Below are 18,818 nucleotides of genomic sequence, written 5' to 3'. Positions count from 1 at the left end.
ATATTATGTATTTATTCCAAGGAAGCAAGATTCTTCCCTGGGAGCCTTCGATTCCCGTTTCGATTCCTGCTCTGGCAACCTTGATTTATTCATTAATGTCGTAATTGAGTTTAACTTATTGGCATTTTCATCCAGTCCAAATTCTGTATTTCTTCATTAATGTCGTAGATTGGATCACCTTTGATTTCTTGGAACTCATTTTCATGTTTTTCATTTTTGAAAGTGACATGTTTTCCATTGTTTCTATTTTCTAAGACCAAATCTTTATATTTTTTGAGAAAAGACATTGTCGCGTCAAGATGATCGAATATTATCCAATGTATGCTTAACTCTCGATTCTTTACTTCATTCCACTTCCTTTTGTAAATTAAGAAGAGTTGATTTTACAAGATTTAGGTTTTAAATCTTCGCTGGAAAAAGTGTAAATTATCTTAATCTTTCAAAATAGGATATCTGTTTCACTTTTCCTTATCAATTGCATCCTGATCATTTTGCCATCATACTTCTAGCAATAAGTGATATTCATACATTGGGACTACATCACACCATACTTTCTCTGCGCACTTGGTTCGAACAGAAAAAAAGAACTATGCCTGAAGTAGTAACAAGTACCATGATTTCAAATGTCGGCCAAAATGTGTCAGTTTCACCTGACATGTTTATGTTTTAGTCCCCAAGAAAACAAAATCCTATGGAATTAATATTATTACAATATCTGAGTCGAAATTTTAGCCAACGTAGGAGGATTTCAGTGGCATTTTGGTTACGTCGACCAAGTCCCTACCAATATAGTATAAAAAGTTTTGGATTTCAGTTGACATGTCGAAATCGCAAGAGAAGAAGAGATGGAGAGATGAAGTTGAAGTAGAAGGAAGAAAAGAGTAGAAAGATATAGATGGTAGAAGATGGGAAAATCCTCATGTCACCAGTTGAAATATGGTTCCTGTAATTCTGTTATTGTACTCTTTTATGTCATTTTTGACGTAAACCAAGATTTTATTAAAGAAAAAGAAGTAACAACTGACCTAATTAGTGTCGGAACATGACCACGGAATACATCGCAGTGGTGATATGGCCATGGGACATGCGGATGGAATTTGTTTGAGCTCAGGAACGTGGTATTTGAACTGTTTCGATAGGGTATGTCTGAACGGATCGGCTCTTGAAGATGGTTAACCCTATGTGTCTGGGAAACTCATGGACTGGTGTGTTTGGTGTGTCTCACACTACAATGTACTCATTCACAACATATGGAGATATACACACATGTGAGGGACCTGATATAATAATTCAACGGAATTGGGCTCTTTGTGTTTTTCAGAGTATGTTTGAACACATGCACTGCAATATGATATTGTGTATACAACACGCTTATTTAGAGAAGTCGTTGTGGCGAACTCTTTGGTATGGGACATGGCATTACACGGGATAGAGTGACGAATGCCAATGCTTGGACTCATTATAATGTACCGATCGTAGTTAAGGAATCAACTGTGGAATTCACAATTATATTTAATTTTAGTGTGTAGAGTGCTCACCATATGCACAATAATTAAATATAATCATCCTGATTTTACTTGGCGATCAATCCGTCAAAATTGGTATTTTTATCAGAATATGCTTGATAGAGTGCATTCAAAGACGCCAGTGGTTTCTACACCTGGTGTAACGGTAGAACACGATCCTTTCAAGGATCGATAGGGTCATTCATCGTGAGAGACGCTTCTCGTGAGTGAAGCGACAATCCACTTCTAAATGTTTGCTATGCTCATTAAAGACAGGGTTGGCAGCAATCTGAATAGCACTCTTTTGTCACAATGAAGAGGTGTTGATGCAGTGAGTCGTCTTGCTTAGTAAGGAGTTGTTATAATATATAACCTGTGGCTCTCTTATTTTCTTCTCATTGAAAGTGCCTCCCTCTTATGGACCATGCCCGCTATCTGCCTTTAAGTGATAGGGGGGCTTGGCTTCCCTAAAATGAATGAGATCCGTATGTAGTTCTTGTAAAATTTAGTATATTATTAAATAGTTATTTTCTCAAATAATTAGATTGTGGGAATTTGCAAAACGATTAAGCTTTTTGGCTGATCAAGTGAAGGACCACTTTGAATTGAGGACGTACGAAAGTATACAGAATTGGAAAAATGTTAAAATTCCTTTGTTTAACTCAATTAAAAAAAGGGGTTTAATAAATCTATTTGATTGGGAAACTCTCAGAGGGTTGTGCATACCGTGGCTTTATAGGAGCACCAACTTATGATGGCTAAGTTGGTGATTAAAAGCACTGGTTAAAGGGTAGACCAATTTGCCCCTAACAAATTTGGAAATTACTGATCTAGCCCTAGCTTTAGGGTTTTAGGGACCCTCTATAAAAGCCAAAGACATCTCGCTCCCTGGCACTTCCAACATTGTACAATTTTGGAATTTTAGAATAGGAAGAGAGCCCAATTGGACTCAAAGGTGAACATGAAGTGGATCTAATTGGTCGACGATTCTGAACCCGATTCAAGAACGTCCAGATCCACAATCATCAGTTCGTTGATCCACTATCATCAGTCCGCTGCACACGAATTGAGGTACTCTTTTCTCCCTCTTTGGAAAATTCTATCAAAATCTACGTGAATGGATTGTGATCTTTCTCCAAGAATGATAGTAGCTTGATCATCGATCAACCTTGGATGGGTCTTTACCATCCGAACACAAGAGGTGTTGCAACAGCTCGCACTCGGGGAGTTGGCTAAGGAATAAGAGTAGGTACAATACAGGGGGAAGGTGCTCGACAGTCCACACTAGGCAGCTAACCAGGGCCTTGAAAAATCACTGGAAAAAGCCCAACATGCGAGGTGCCAATAACCAGCAGAAAAGGCCCAACCGAAGGTATTTCACTGGTGCAAACCGAGAGGGTTCACGAAACACACCAGGATATTAGGAGCTCATGGGAATCAAACTTCAGAATTCATGTAACCATATCATGTTCCAGAAAGCAAATAAACAAACAGAAATGACTAATTTTAGCAAAGCAACGTATTTATGTTAGCCTTAAAGTTAGAACATCAATGTAAAGAAATTCTATAAAAAGCATCCATTGCATATAATAATAAGTCCCATCGCATTAAACATGCAATTTAAAGGTCCAAATAAATTGAAACAAATCATGCGTGCTTGCTGTCCATAAAAATAAAAGATAGATATAGGGCCCAAACAAGCTTATTCCAAGTGAAATTGACAATCTAAACAATACTAAATAGGCAGAGTTCGATCCTACCATGAATTGGGGGGCTAAAAGGTAAGGAAATTATGGCCAAAAGGGTCTAGAAAGGGCTCACCTGGAAAACGCAGCAATACCTTTACCCAAATATGCATGAAAAGAGATCAAGAGAACGGTGGTGAAGCCCGGAGGCGTGATCCTTGGTATAAGAAGATTCCAAGAGAATAAGAAGATAGAAAGAGAAGATAATCAAAGAGAAGAAGATTAGTGAAGAAGAAGGAAGGAGAGAGAGAAGAAAGGGAGGAAAACTCACTTTGGCCACGAGTTGGAGGGGAAGAATTCACGCCCTAGGCGTGTGAGGGGGGGGGGGGGGGGAGGCGAGTGAGAGAGAGGGAGAAAGAGACAAGGGGAGAAGAGAGAGATGAGAGATAGGGGTGAGAGGAGAGAGATGGGAGAAGAGAGGTAGGGAGAGAGAAACCTACCACATAGAGGGAAAGAGGAGAAGGATTCACGCCCTAGGCGTGGAGGATGAGAGGTTGTCGGCTCCCTTGCTTTCACGGTTTCTGATTCTGAAAAAGCTAGGGCTTTTCTCCCACCATGCTCTATTATATCATATGTTATAAGGGTGGGCCCAATTTCCAACCAATAGCATTCTTTTATACCTTAAGTGATTTAAGTTATAGCTAAAAGACTCTTCTACCCTTCCTAAAAACACATGGGAAGATGGCCATACAGGTAAAAGGGTCAACCTAGGGGAAATTTAATAAAATAAAGAGGAAAAGTGTGTGCAAAGTGTGGGTCGTATATGATGTGGACATCCCCCACATCTAGGTCTCATAAAAATAGAAAAATAGTCCATAATCCTCAAAATAATAACAAAACTAATGTGCTATGCAATAAAAGTTGCGATCCAACAATCGGATCACATCATTCACCAACGCTCGAGCCCAAAGACCAAAAAAGTCCGGTATTAGTTCCAGGTAAAACTTCTTCGCACCACATGAGGTGGTATTCTGATTCCGTCTTGGTTGAAAAAAAATTTAGTGGAGTTTTTGAAATAAAAATTTTATTCTATTTTTTCATTCTTTTTCCAAGGAAATCAGAATAGGAATCGGAATAGAATGCCGAGTCTGATTCTTTATTCTGGCAATCCAAATTCAGCCTTAAGTTTTTAGTGTCTGTATATGTTTCGATTTTGGCATGCATTTCAGTGGGAATGGTTCAGTACCAACCAAGCAAAGAATAAATACATTTTCAATTAAATAGGAAACATTGACATATCCTTTCAACATGCAGGGTGCCAATAATCTGCTAACCAAAACTATTACAAAGGCATTCTATCCCAGCCTTTTTTTTTCTTAGCCTGAGTCGGTGTGGCTCCAGTGCTGCAGATTCAGTTTCTGCTATGAGACTGGTGTCGGAGGTCATCACTGTAGTCAGATTCTGTCGAAGTGATGGTTCTCTCTCTGGACAGTCGCAAGGAAGAGAGTCAACCATGATACAGAGGGTTTGCGAAAAGGGAGGAGGATAATTTTTATTATTTTTAGTAAATTTTAATTTATCTAATTACCATTAAAAAAAAATCAGTGGGAATGGAAATAGAAACATTTGTCCTTTTGTGTCGGTTTTGATGGAATTTAAAAGCATGGAAAGAACTATTATAAAACAAGCACAAAAAAAAAGGCAAAAGAACATAATTTTATCAGTGAATGGGAAGCCAAAAACATAATCTGACCACACCTGCAATAAATGGAAGCTTGTTAAAAAAATTGGAAACAATGACATGTTTTGATGTTATGCCTTGATGTGCGGATCACGTTCATGTCTGATGTGCGGATCGTGTTCATGTCTTGTGTTTCTAGCTTAAGAGTATTAGTTAATTAGTTGCACTCATAGGTACCGGGGTGGGAAACGAAACGTGAAACGGAAACGGGAAACGCATTAAAAAATATAGGGGAAATGAGAAACGAGAAAACGATAGAATCATACATGAAACACAAGGAAAACACGAAATATGTGGTTTTGTAGATTTAAATTTTGTTAATTTCAAATTTTTATTTGAATTTTTCTTATTTTTATTTTTATTATAATGTATGCTATTGTTTTCTTTTTTAATATCTATTCCACAATTTTTGATTTGTTATTTTCCAAAAAAAGGCGAGCCTTGGAGCAACAGTAATGTTGCTCCATTGTGAGCTGGTGGTCACGGGTTCGAGTCACGGAAACAGCCTCTCTGCAAAGCATGGGTAAGGCTGTGTACATCTAGCCCTCCCCAGACACCCCGCAAATGGCGGGCGCCTCATGCACTCGGCCGCCCTTTTTTTTATTTTCCAAATTGATTTTCGTAAGTTCCACACATGTTTCCAACATGTTTCACATGCATTTTCTACGAGTGGTGCATACATTTATCATGTTTTTTTACACATGATTTACACTAGTTTCTCACATGTTTCCCATGCGTTTCGGAAACATTTGTCCAAATTTTTGATCATGTTTTGGAAACGTTTTTCTTCATGAAAATTTTCTAAAGGATTCATCGGCCAGCTCCAACCATGGTTTTAAATTTCGACCGAAATCCGAAATTTCCTGAAATTGGAAATTCCGCGAAATTCCCAATTTTGGCCGAAATTTCTGTAATTTCGGTCCTAAATTTCTATTAAATGCCATTTTTTATTTAAAAAAAATGTTACAAAATTTCGGTCCGAAATTTCGAACCAAAATACCGAATTTAGCCGAAATTTCAGATTTCGGTGGGGTCCGAAATCAGTACCGAAACCGAAATTTAAAACGTTGGCTCCAACTAGTTTGGGACAAAGGCTTAGTTGAGTAGAGTTAAGTTGAGTTTCGGAAACGTTTCGGAAACGCGGGAAACACGTTTTTAGGGGAAACGAGTTTCCCACCTGCAAGAAACGTGTTTTAGGGGAAATGGGTTTCCCACCCGCCCAAGGAGTTTCTGGCAACTATGGTTGCAGTTGTCCTCTTGCAACTCTAGCTGGCAGTCTTTACTTATTGTTGTTTCTTCTTGCTCTCCCATTTTTTTTTTTTTTTTGGAATGGCATTCTTGATCTCCCATTTATCGCCTTGGCCTTATTTATTGGAAAAATATTCACCAACAGTTCCTTCACCTCTATCAAGTGGAAATCATAATATGTATAATTTATTTTCTTGTACCATATGAAGTCATAACTTACATTCTTTTTGTATTCTTTGCCCTGTTTTAATTGTATCTAAATGATATTGTTGACCTTATTTTTCTCACTGCAGTGGAGCTTCTATTGTATTCACCAAATCGCCCAGCTGTGGACTTTTCTGAGATATTCTTGTGGCTAATGGCTGTTGGGACCATTGTGTGTGCTTCCCTTTGGGCTGATTATATTGCATGCGAGCAAAATGATGAGCGTTATAATCAACTCACAAGAAAGGTTTATTCTATAGATAAACCCTATACTCGTAATCTAAAGGTTCATATGGTTTCGGTTACTTTATGATATGTGATCACTGTATACCCATGTGTTCCATGTTTTTCCATTCCAACATTTCTACCAGAAAGATCATTTGAGTACTTCATAATTCTGTTCTGGAAATTTGAGCAATTAATTGATACCCTGCCTTTCTTTTCATTTCTTATTGTCATGTTACCATGGTATGTTCTTCTTGAGGAAATACTAGCAACATTGCCTGCTTGAAATCTGTCTGTTAATATAGGATAATAATTAACAATGGTAGTTGAATTATTGCAATACACTGGGTAAACGAATTAAACCCAATGCTGACACTATAAGTGTAGTGAATCAATTTATGATTTTTTGTCACGTGTCTTCTCTTGGGCCAATCAATATTATCTTGACCCATCTCAAATCTGCTCCTTGGGAAGAAACTTTACGCTAATCATAGATATATAATTATAGAAACTTTTCCCAGTTTAGATTGGACTAAGATTTTAAATTTTGGTTTCAGTCGCCACGAAAACGGAAACGTTTCGGTTTTGGTTGGAAATTTCGATGGAAATCTTGTAAAGTCATGAAAAATTATGGAAATACATGCAAGTGATAGGATTTTAAGATGAAACATCAGGTAATGGTAGAATAAGAAAACATACACTTAGAAACCATCAAATTTGCAATCATTTATCCATAATGGTTTAACATCGAGGACCTAGTGACATATGTTGTCACGCATGTCTGATAATTCAGTATATACCACATTTCACATATAATTCATATAAATATTTAGAGTTTAGACATAATTTATACACCACGATTCAAATGCAATTCATATAAATATAATTATGTAACAGATACTGATGTAGCCTATCACTATTACACTTACGGTTGCGTTTCGGTTTCGGTATATATTTCGGTGGGGATGGAAACAGAAACGTTTCTTTTGGTCATTTCGAGTAAATTTCGGTGGAAATTTAAAACCATGGATTGGACAGACAGTATCTTTGACATGCAATTGCTTTTCATATAAATATAATTATGTAACACATATTGATGTAGCATATCACTATTACACTTACAGTTGCGTTTCGGTTACAGTATATATTTCGGTGGGAATGGAAACAGAAACGTTTCGTTTGGTCATTTCGAGTAAATTTCGGTGGAAATTTAAAACCATGGATTGGACAGACAGTATGTTTGACAAGCAATTACTTTTTGGTATTGTACTTTGGTAGTGGGTAAGATCCGGTGTGTAATAAAAAGACTAGGATACAAGTATAACACATGGCCTATATCGATTGATGTGGCTCAAAACAATATTGATGTAGTTTTTGGTGAGATTAAACTTCCTTTGAAGCCTTATTTTGATAATTAGGCAACAATTTAATATCCTCAATCAGTTTTTTCACTGGAGAATGAAACATATAAATAGATTTTGATTTTGTTATGGAGAAAGTAACAATAAAGGAAGATTTGGTTGCAATATTCGATTAGAGGAGAAGCTTGCTGATATACTGAGCAAGGCCGTAAGAAGAGGTCATCTTCAATGGACTGCTCCCAAGTTGGGATTGATAGCTATCTATGTACTATGTCCCGGCTTGAGTGGGGGCATTGAATATAATCTATCATGTACTCAAAATTTAAATTATTTGGTACTTCTTATCGATTATCATTTCAAAACAAGTCACTTCATGTAGGTTTTTTTCATCATGAATCGATTAGGGATCATTATTTTTTCCCCTTTCCACCTCTCTAGTTTTCATCTCTTTTGTTTGTAATTGCAATGAACTATTCATTGTCAACGATGTAGTCATCAATATGGACTTGATTGTAGTTGAATATTTAGTCCAATATTTACATCTTGGGGGACTGTATTTTTACATTAAATCTCCACAAGAACGTTTTATCCACTAGAAAATTGGGATTCACTAAACCCCAATTACATTTTATATATGCCTTTTTTTTTTTTTTTTTTTTTTTTTCAATTCTTTCTGATGGTACTTCTAGAAATGTTGTTTTAAAGGAAAGGTATAATAATATACTTATCACTTTCTAATGAATGGTTGAGTCCTAAATCTGTAAGCTATGTTGCTCAAGGTGTCCATTAGCCACACTTACCTGCAGGTATTGGCCTCCTGGCCTACTATGATTATGGATGAATTGGACCTCCTGAAAACACACAATTAAATTCAGGATCCCCTAAAGTACTGGCGATACTTTGGGATCTGTTCTGTTTGTGGATTGGCAAGCTGGAATAGTGGGGATTCCGGATTCCTATATCTCACATCAGCTGTTTGGCTGCACCAGTAAAATCGGGATGGGAATCCTGTTTAACCCTGCTTTCCCACTTATTTCTGAAAAGTGGCAACCCCAGCTTAGAGATGGTGCTGAAGTCACCCTGTTTTAAAGGGTGAGTGGGGTATTTGTGTTCAAGAGGATCCTATCTCTTTCACAACCAAACAGACCCCCAAGGAATGTTCTCTCTTCTTAGCCCAACATACCACAGTTGGACCTCTTCCTAGGCAATTCATCCTGTGGACCTGGTATGTTGGACTCTTGGTGCTGTCAGCATCTTTGATCAAAGCCTCTCCAAGCCAATTTGCTGCATATTGGCTGTTGTAATGCCCAATATTCATTTCGCAAATATGATAAATCTTTAAGTTACAAGAGTCCTTTATTATTTTGGTTCTATGTCTGGTTACTTACTGATGGAGGTGAAATGTTGCAGAAGTGACGTTAAGTAGGAGAACTTTGAGGGGCTTCAAGAGGGGGAATTTCCGCTGAAATTTAGATGTCTCAACCTTAATAATATTAGGGATTAGTCTACTATCAGTCCTTGTTTCAATTAGAAAAGAATTGCCACTTGAACCTCTTTATTAAGCCTCAAATGGCAGCATGGATCTAAGCCAATTCAAGGAAGGAGGGCTGAATAATCTGATGTGCATCAAGTTCAAAAACAGACTCCCCTCAAGCTGAACTTTCCACATTAGATTCATCTCAATAATAAGGGCAATTCTTGTAGCTTCTAGTTAAACAAAAGGAGAACTGTTTCTGCGGGTTCCGTTTCTCAAAGAAATTCTGATATTAGAGCTCAATTGGTAAGTATCATTACTGTGCCTTCATGGTGCTAAGGAAGCTTATGGTCCAAAGCATCTAAACTGTTTTAATAGAATTGGACATTATTCAATAGCAACCAGTCACAATTGGCAACCAGAAAAAGTTTGGTTTGCAAAATATGATCCAACGCTTGCTGGAGTTTTTTGGGCTAACTTTACTAGATTCACCAATTAAATGTATTGCTATGTTCCTCTGAAAACTGACTTAAAGCAGTTGCCTCATGATCCTGTCCATTGTCTGCTCTAGATCCTATAAAGGATGTGTAGGACCTTACCCTGGTGGATTCCATATCATTACATCACAGAAAACCTATTAGCTGAGCATTGGTTCTCCTTCAGACATCCAGTATTTGTGAAATTTGAGAAACTTTTAGATCATAAGCATACAACTGACGATCAGATCTGAGGGCTGGAATTCATTCCATCTTGCGGTAAAGATTGAATTTCAAACAATATTCAATAAGGGCCCATTGGGATACCTCATATTTTGTATTTGGATTTGGAATTGAGTTTTGAATACAAAATGAATTCCAGCAGCTCATGTTGAGGGAGACAGAGAGGGAAGGGCGTACTTCCTACTTGAGGGGAGAGGTTGAGGAGCAAAGAGGGGGAAGGAAATTTCGAGATCTGTAGATTTCCAATTACTTATTTCCACAACATATTTGGAAATCTGATTTTCTTCATGGTCAGTCGCTGATTTGGAAATTCAAGGATTAGATCCGGAACCAAATCACAACACAGAAAGGGCTGCAAATGTGAGAAATCCAAATCAAAATCTTATCGGCATCCAAACGGGCCCTAAAGAAATTCCAAGAGTGTTAAGAACAGTTCTCGGTTTGGGCAGTTACTGTGCAAACCGATAGCTACTAAATTTGCCATTAGAAGATCAATTCCAAGAATTTCTATGGATCTCGTTTTCAATTCTTGTGAAATTCATCCCAAAAATTGTATCTCCAATCCACAGAGGCGGTTTTGGTGGATAAAAATCCAGATCAGATAAGAAGACCTACAGGATCTCGAATTCAGCCTTACTTGCTAATAGTGTTGGTGAACACAGTCATATCTCATGCAAAGCTCACAGATCTGCTCTATTCTCAGGTGAGATTTTCCAAAACAGTCACAGAATTTGCACCCTTTAACAGCAGGTTTCTAAAATGATACTTACCATATTGGAAATCCGCCGAGACGGGGGTAAAATTCTTCCAAAATTTCAGCATCCAACAGGCATGTAAATCCACGAGCGACACATGCTAGAAATTCTGTGGTATCTGTGATGTTCATTGAGGTATCTTGATCAAGCTCCTAATATCAGTTCCAACATGCAACATTGAATGACTTAAAAGCACAAATTTAATAGAAGAGTAGCAGCCATCAAAGAACATACACGCAAAGTAAATCGCAGGAACAAAGAGCAGAATTTCAACTTTATTTGGAATTTCTTGATAGGAATTGAGAACATCAAGCAGGGGATGCAATATTCATGCTTAAAGGATATGATATCCTTGCAAATCACAAGGAAGAAAGAAAAAGAAGAGAGCTTTGAATTCCAGCTCAATTTCTCTTCTTGAATGAACTCAGCAAGGAATTCTCTTCTCTAAGAGAATTTTCTTTCCAAGAACAAAATCCCCAAATTTCTCTCTAATTCATTTAAGTTCCCCTTAAAAATGAAATGCAAGATGGCTTTTATAGCCGATTACTAAATTGAAATGACATAATTGCCCTTACCTAGTGGAAATGCCTTAAATGGACATGAAAGAAATCAAAATGGCTAAACTACCTCCCTATTAGCTAAATGCAATGGAAAAATGATAAAGTCCTACACTAATGAGCTGTTAAAGCCCATGTAGACTTAGCTTAAGGGGATGCTCCTGCATCACTTACCATTGTCTTCTCTTTGTAACTGAGAGACGGAATTTTTCAGCTATGACTGCGATTACTGATTAGGTGTGATTATATCACCCTATTATAATATCCCAAGTTAGCTGTTGGGCTGTGGGGACCATTCCATATGAGGGTTGATGCAGGACAATACCTAATTTAGGGAACTACTAATGGGATTAAGACTTAGGACAGTTTAGGGCTTAGGCGGAAAACCAAAAGAACACTTAACAACTAACCTAGGGCTGAATTAACGCCTAATTAATATATGGGCAACATCAATAATGAGACTTAAATAGCATAAATAATTGTCAAGATTGTAATTAAGCATGAACTAAACCTTATACAAATCAATCAAAGCGATAAAGATTCGTATGATGAATTGATAATAGAAGGATTAGTCCGAAACTAGGCCTACACATGCGACCAATTAAAAGAACTAAAAGATAATGTAAGATCTATCAATTAGATATAACAAAAGTATGAGAAATTAATAATAATCAATGAAGAAAAACAAAAAAAATGTCTAGCAGCAGGAATTGGGTCAAAACAGTCCAGATATAGGCCGTAGGGGTATTTTGGTAATTTCTGCCAATCTGGAATTGAAGGAAACTGCTGTCTTGATCTTAGGTAAGTGTTTAGGTAGGTAAAAGAAAGGTAATTCTAGGGTTTAGGTTCTGATTGATGGTAGGTTTAGGCTATAGATCTTTAAAAAGGGTTTCTGGGCTTGAAAAGGGTAAAACTTGCAATAGGGTTAAAAAAGGTTTGAAAGTTGAGATTCTTGTGAGTTTTATGTGAGGTTTAATTACTAAAACAATCCCTCAAAATCTCAAAACAAGATCTTGAAGAACAAGGGAGATCTATGGATTTTGGGTTTTTCTAGTTTTAGGGTTCAAGAACAAAGAAAATAGAAAATCTGATTTACTGACCTTGTTTATGCTGATTTGATTGAAGAAATAGAAGAGAATGGGTGAGAGGAGATGAGAGAAGATGGTTCCAAACCACAAGAAGAAGAAAGAAGAAGAAAGCCCAAATTTCTCGCTTCAAGCAAAACGTCAATTCTATTCAATATGCAGAATATGCAGAAAGTCCCTTACATTGCTTTCATAAGATGTATTTAGAAGAAAAGAAATCCTAGAAGATAGCTTAAAACCTAAGCAACTAATCTCAACCAGTCATCTAATCCAAAGTAAACTAATTAAACTTCAAAACTTACCAAAAATAGTAATCTTGTAATAGACCTATACTACTTCTTAAAAACACTCATAACTTGCTCAAAACACATCCAAATCATGTGATATTGGGCTCATTTTGAAAAATCTTTCTTATAATACAAAAAACACGCCAAACGGATGAGATTTGATGCCTAAAAAGTAGGCTACAAATAAAATGACGAAAATAGAAAGTAAATAATAAAAAAAGACGCCCATGTCTGTGGCCCAGGCTAGAGTCTCCGCCATCAGTCTTGTCCACGTTTGCGCTTGTAAACCTTGAATCCACGCCCATTGTTGATGTCCCCATCAAGGGTTCACACTTATAAGGGGTAGGCTCACTCACTATGTCCCATGTGCATGAGAAGCTAGATTTTCTTTCAAGCTTTGAGTAAGTGGGGTTTGAAGTTTTGGGGCATTTGTTATGTTTTTATTCCTTGAATAAATTATTCATATCAGCATTTGTTCTTTTCATTTTGTTCTAGTTGTAATTGCAGATTCAGATGCCTTTCAAAAAAGAGTAAGTGCCGATTCCCATGAGATCTATGGAATGTAATTGCGATCAATTTTCCCTGATCTACTACTGAGACTTTACATCCATATTTATTTGATTGCTGATGTGGTTTTTGGAATTATTGATTGCCTATTGATTTATGTCATTCGTGGATGAATTTATTGTCCGTTAACTATTGTTGAGCTTCTGTTACTGCTATAGGATATTTGTTTATGGTTGCTAGACTGTTGTTTACTATTATCGGATATCTGTTTATTGTTGTCGGCCATTGTTTATTGATCGTCGGACATTGTGTATGTTGCCAAACTGCTGTTTACTATTCTGGGACTTCTGTTTATTATTTTCATAAATTGTTTATTGTAGGAAAGAAGAGTTATTTCTTATATGGAAATTAGATTATATTCGGGGGGTATTTATGTGTTTTCCGTGTCAGGTGAGTTTTGTCATTAATATACAGGAATAGACTAGTGTGGGCAATATTCCATTCACTCCATCTATTCTCTCCTCTCCCCCTTTACTATTCTAACCTCCAACAACTTCAACATGGTATCAGGGCCAGGTTGATAGGACTTGTTGCTGCATCCAGAAATCCCGTTTATTTTGGTTGATGGGAGTTTTCTCTCAGCTAGGGGAATGTTTTGAAGGGAGATTACTTCATTTCGAGTTTTTTTTTCATAGGAACATAGCGGCGGTGTCTTTTTTCAGATCGGAGCTCGTGTGAGGGAGTTTCATCGACTTTTGTGGTTGTATTACTTGGGCATTTTTGGGGTTGTTACTTCTGGAATCTGTGTTTTTCACAGTACTTACATGTAGGGGCTGGGAATCTCCCCTTTCAATTGGTTTGAGGTATCTCACAACAGAAATGACCTCTTTAGATGGATATTATGAAGTGAACTCCTTGGTTTCAGGGACTCTGAGTGATGGTTATGGCTTTCCGGCGGGTCCTTATGTGGACAACTCTAATGTGCAAATCACCACGGTAATACTAGACGACACTAACTATATGGAATGAGCACAATCTGCATTGATGTACATCAGTGGACAGGGTAAGGTTAGTAATGTTACTGGCCAGGTGCAAGAACCCATGTTTGATGATCCGAAATATGATAAGTGAGAGTAGGATAATTTCATTGTAATTTTGTGGTTACTTTCTCTGATGCAACCACATATAAGTCGGACCCTCCTATTCCTACCCTCCTATGCCTGTGAATAGCTAAAGATATCTAGGATCTGGTTGAGATGACATATGAACAAAAAAGAAACATTGCTCGAGTTTATCAGCTTTGACAAGAGATTGAGAATCTCTGAGAGGGGTAGAGGACCCTATCTTCTTACTTCTCCCCTCTTTGCGGCACGTGGGAAGAGTTAGATTACTATCAGCTCTTAATGTGGGACACTAAGCATGATAGATAGGGATTTCAGAAATACGTAGAATAAAATCATATATTTGAGTTCCTAACTAGTCTAAATCTTGCATCTGGCATCACTCAGAGTCAAATCCTAGGCCGCGACACTCATCTTACCTTAGAGCAGGTATACTTTCTTGGCCAGAGAACTTTTGCATCAGTGTTCTCAGAGATTATAAGGGACAGAAGAAGTCCTTTGATGATAAGGATTAACTAAACTATGACAGCTCTGGCAAGACACGTCACACCAGAGACTTGTTGGGAGTCACATGGATGCCTACCCTGCTTTAGGCCCAACTAGAGGCCTTCTTCAAGCCATACTTATGCAACTTCTCAATATGGCTCCTCTTCCCTAGGCACCCCAATGAATCATCCAGGTTCCACTTGGACAGTTTGATACCTACAGAAATGGAGTGCTTCCACAACCGGTTAATTCAGATGGATAGCCATGCCTCTTCGTCATTTGCCTAGTTAGGTACAAGTTCTTCGCAGCATGTGAAACTCTCCCCAAGTTCTTCCTGTATTATTGATTCGGAGCCTCAGATCACATGATTGGTGTATCCTCTTTATTTGATTCATAGAGCTTATTATCTGGCAGGGATAAACTCAAAATTAGCAATGACTCTTTATCCAACATCTTTAGTAAACTGGTCATTATTGTCAACAATAGCTTATCCATGCAGTCAGTTCTTTATGTTCCAAACTTATCTACTAACCTTTTTTCTTCACTAGTCTTACCAAGTGTCTCAATTACAGTGTGACCTTTTTCCCTGCCCACTTTGCTTTTCATGACGTAGTGATGAGGCGAACGATTGGGAGTGGTTGTGTGGCTCCAAGGCTCTACATTTTGAACACTGGATCTCTAGCTGCGTTTCAGGCTAGTAGTAGAAATGGGAATTTTGTCCAAATTAGGTTGTGGCATGTTAGGTTGAGGCATGTTTCTTTGATCTTTGAGTGTTTTGTTTCCAGGCTTACTTAAATCTTTGTCTTTTGGGTACACACCCGACTCAGGTGCCCTTGGGTGCGCACCCGGTTCAAATTAAATCTAAAATTACAGATTTACAATAGAGGAGCTGTCCGAATTAACAAAAGCGTGGGCGGGGGGGGGGGGGGGGGGGAGAGGGGTTGAATATATATATATATATATATATATATATATATATATATATATATATATATGGAGGAAACTGTTGGTGAGCTTAAGCTCACCAAACTTATGGTGAGCTAGCTTGCCCAATCACATGGGTCCCACATTTTGGGGAGTGATCCAAACCATTCATTTGCAAGGCCTTATCATAGATAGGGGGTGTACCAAAAATCAGCTCCATAGGATCATCCTAACCCCTCCATTTGTGGAGGACAAAAATGGGGCAGATTTGTGTCCGTCCATTTTTGTCCTCCACAAATGGAGGGGTTAGGATGATCCTATGGAGCTGATTTTTGGTACACCCCCCATCTATGTAAGGGACTTTCAAATGAATGGTTTGGATCATCCTAACAAAGTGGGCCCCCATGTGATTGGGCAAGCTAGCTCACCATAAGTTTGGTGAGCCAACAGTTTCCTCTATATATATATATATTCAATTAAATTGTTTGAATTCTTTAACAAAATATTGATTTTTTTATTTTTATAAATATATAACAAAATATAAAAATATATTATATTCAACGTACCCCCAACATACCCGTATCCTATTTTTTTTAAAATCACGTATCCACTTACCTGGATCGTGTCGTACCCGCACCCGTATCCGTGCTTCATTCGTCTCCATAGATGGGTTTTCTATTCTGACAATGCTCGCAAATATTTTGAGGGAGAGATACAAAAATACTTGGAGGGACGTGATGCTATTCACCGAAGCACATGTTTGTACGTACCACAATAAAATGGTGGCACAGAAAGGAAGATCTGCTGCCTTGTCGAGGTTGCTTGAGGGTTATTGTTGAGCTCTGGGGTGCCAAATAAGTATTGGTCATATGAGGTGTTGGCCGTGTCACATCTCATAAGTCAATTGCCTTCTAGGATACTTTAGTTAAAATCTCCACTTCGCCTCCTTTGCCCTGATAAGCCATTATTTCCCCTTCCTTTGTGTGTCTTTCGATGTGCTGTTTTATTCTTAGAAGCAGGAACCTTCTCTCGGGGTGCCGCTCCCACCTCAGAACCTCGATTCGGCGCTCCTTAGGAAGGAGCTTCTAGGGAGCGCAACCACAGAGAGACGGGAACCGCTCTAATGACGCTCCCAGCCTGCTTCTATTACTCTATAAGTCCCACCTTCACTAACGTCCTTACATCAAACTCTTCCAACTCTTCAAAGTACTTCATTGGAGCAAGCCCAAAGGCTTGTGTATCTTCAGAAGGCACGAGGAACGAGTGCACACAAATGAAGATGGTGAAGATGGTTAGAAATTAGCTTTTAGATGTACTTAAATTTTGAAAGATACATATGGAAATGGTTAGAAACTATTATTTTTTGATGTACTTGAATTTTGAAAGATATATAAAGAAAATATTACATACATGCTCCCACGGCGCTCCCAAACATAGACTCTTCTAGACCCCCACGTTTCCCCGCCCCCGCACCCGCTTCGTGCTTCTAAGGTTTTATTCATTTGTTGATTCCTTCACGGGATAATTTGGGTCCTAGAGATGTTTGCGATATGTTTGTGGCTTGTTCTCTCACTCAGAAAGGGTATATGTATCTGGATCCCGTGTCTTGATGGAAATTTGTCCCTATGGATATTTCCTTCTTCGTTTCTACCTCATTTTTCTCTGGTTTTCAGACCTCTCTTCAAAGAAAGTGTGGACAGTTCCTTGTCAAAGAGAGTCCTCTTCCTGCTCTTATCTGTGTGGAATCTCGTGTTAGTTCTACTATCGATTCAAATGAGTGGAGGGAAGGAATTACTGGTTTACTTACGACAACTACATCCCATTGTAGATCCTCTAGCTGAACAGACAACTCAATCGGACCTGCATACCCAGGTAATCTTGATACTACTACTCCTGTGATTGTAATAATATCTATCTAGCAATTGCTGTTTGAAAATCTAAGCATCAGCATACCTTGCATTCAATTCCCAATGTTATGTCATATGCTTCCTTGTCTCCTTCTATTTTGTTCTTTTGTCTTTTGTGTCCTCAATGTCTCTTCTTTCTTCTGAGGTAGTGGCTGGAAGTTATGGATAACGAAATGCAGGCTCTGATTAAAAGTGGAACTTGGGAACTAATGGACTTTCCAAGAGGACAGAAGTTTGTGGGAAGCAAGCGGGAATACACAATCAAACACAAGGCCGTTGGGTCAGTTGAACGGTACAAGGCCAAGCTGATTGCAAAATAATTTGTACAGAGATATAAGATAGACAACAAAGAAATCTTTGTTCTTGTCGCAACGATGAATTCAATGAGTCTTTCCTCAGCTGCAAATTTGTGTTGGGAACTTCATCAACTAGATATAACTATATTTTTACGCGGTGATTTAGAGAAGAGGTCTATTGTGGAGAACTAACCATTCAAAAAAAAGTGTGCGAATTAAAGAAGTCCGTTTACACAGGTTGAAGCAGTCTCCTCGAGCATGGTTTAAGCGATTTCGCCAGGTTGTGATGAGATTTGGGTATTCGCAAAGCGATACTCCCCATACCCTATTGATTAAGTGGGATCCTCTAATCACGGTCCTTATAGCGTGTGGATGATATTGCAGTGGCTGGAAATAATTCCTCAGAAATTCATTAGTTGAAAGCCTTTTTAGCAGTTGAGTTGAGTTTGAGATCAAAGATCCGGGTAAACTCAAATACTTTCTTGGAATTGAAGTGGCAATGTCCAAGAAGGGTACTTTTATTTCTCAGAGGAAATATACCTTGGACTTACTCATGGATTACTTGAAACGTGGGGTCTCAGCCAGCAAAGACAACTATCGATCAAATTCACAAGTCACTTAGACGTATCGTGTCTGATGTTGGTATCTATCAGAGCCTCAGAGGCTGGTTGGTTGACTTCTGCACCTCTCTCTCTCTGTTACCCATGATATTGGCTGTGCGCCGAGTATTC

At 38.2% G+C, this 18,818-nt stretch overlaps 1 protein-coding gene across 2 annotated transcripts in view; it reads left to right on the top strand.

Moving 5' to 3' along the window:
• The window catches only part of SPPL3 (SIGNAL PEPTIDE PEPTIDASE-LIKE 3), a 96,070-nt gene that overhangs the window by 18,028 nt on the left and 59,224 nt on the right, over positions 1–18,818 (top strand). Inside the window, exon 5 of one of the 2 annotated variants that reach the window (XM_077394331.1) lies at positions 6,473–6,669. In XM_077394331.1, the coding sequence (XP_077250446.1) occupies positions 6,473–6,669 (197 nt within the window). The remainder of the gene's footprint in view (positions 1–6,472; positions 6,670–18,818) is intronic. The other variant, XM_077394332.1, reaches the window with a different exon arrangement.

The sequence above is a fragment of the Tasmannia lanceolata genome, unplaced genomic scaffold (genome assembly GCF_043159265.1).
Source record: "Tasmannia lanceolata isolate RefF3 unplaced genomic scaffold, GAP_Taslan_0.1 ptg000013l, whole genome shotgun sequence".
NCBI classification, from domain to species: Eukaryota; Viridiplantae; Streptophyta; class Magnoliopsida; order Canellales; family Winteraceae; genus Tasmannia; species Tasmannia lanceolata.
Note: the sequence above shows the minus strand (reverse complement) of the source record. Positions and strands in the feature narration are given on the sequence as shown.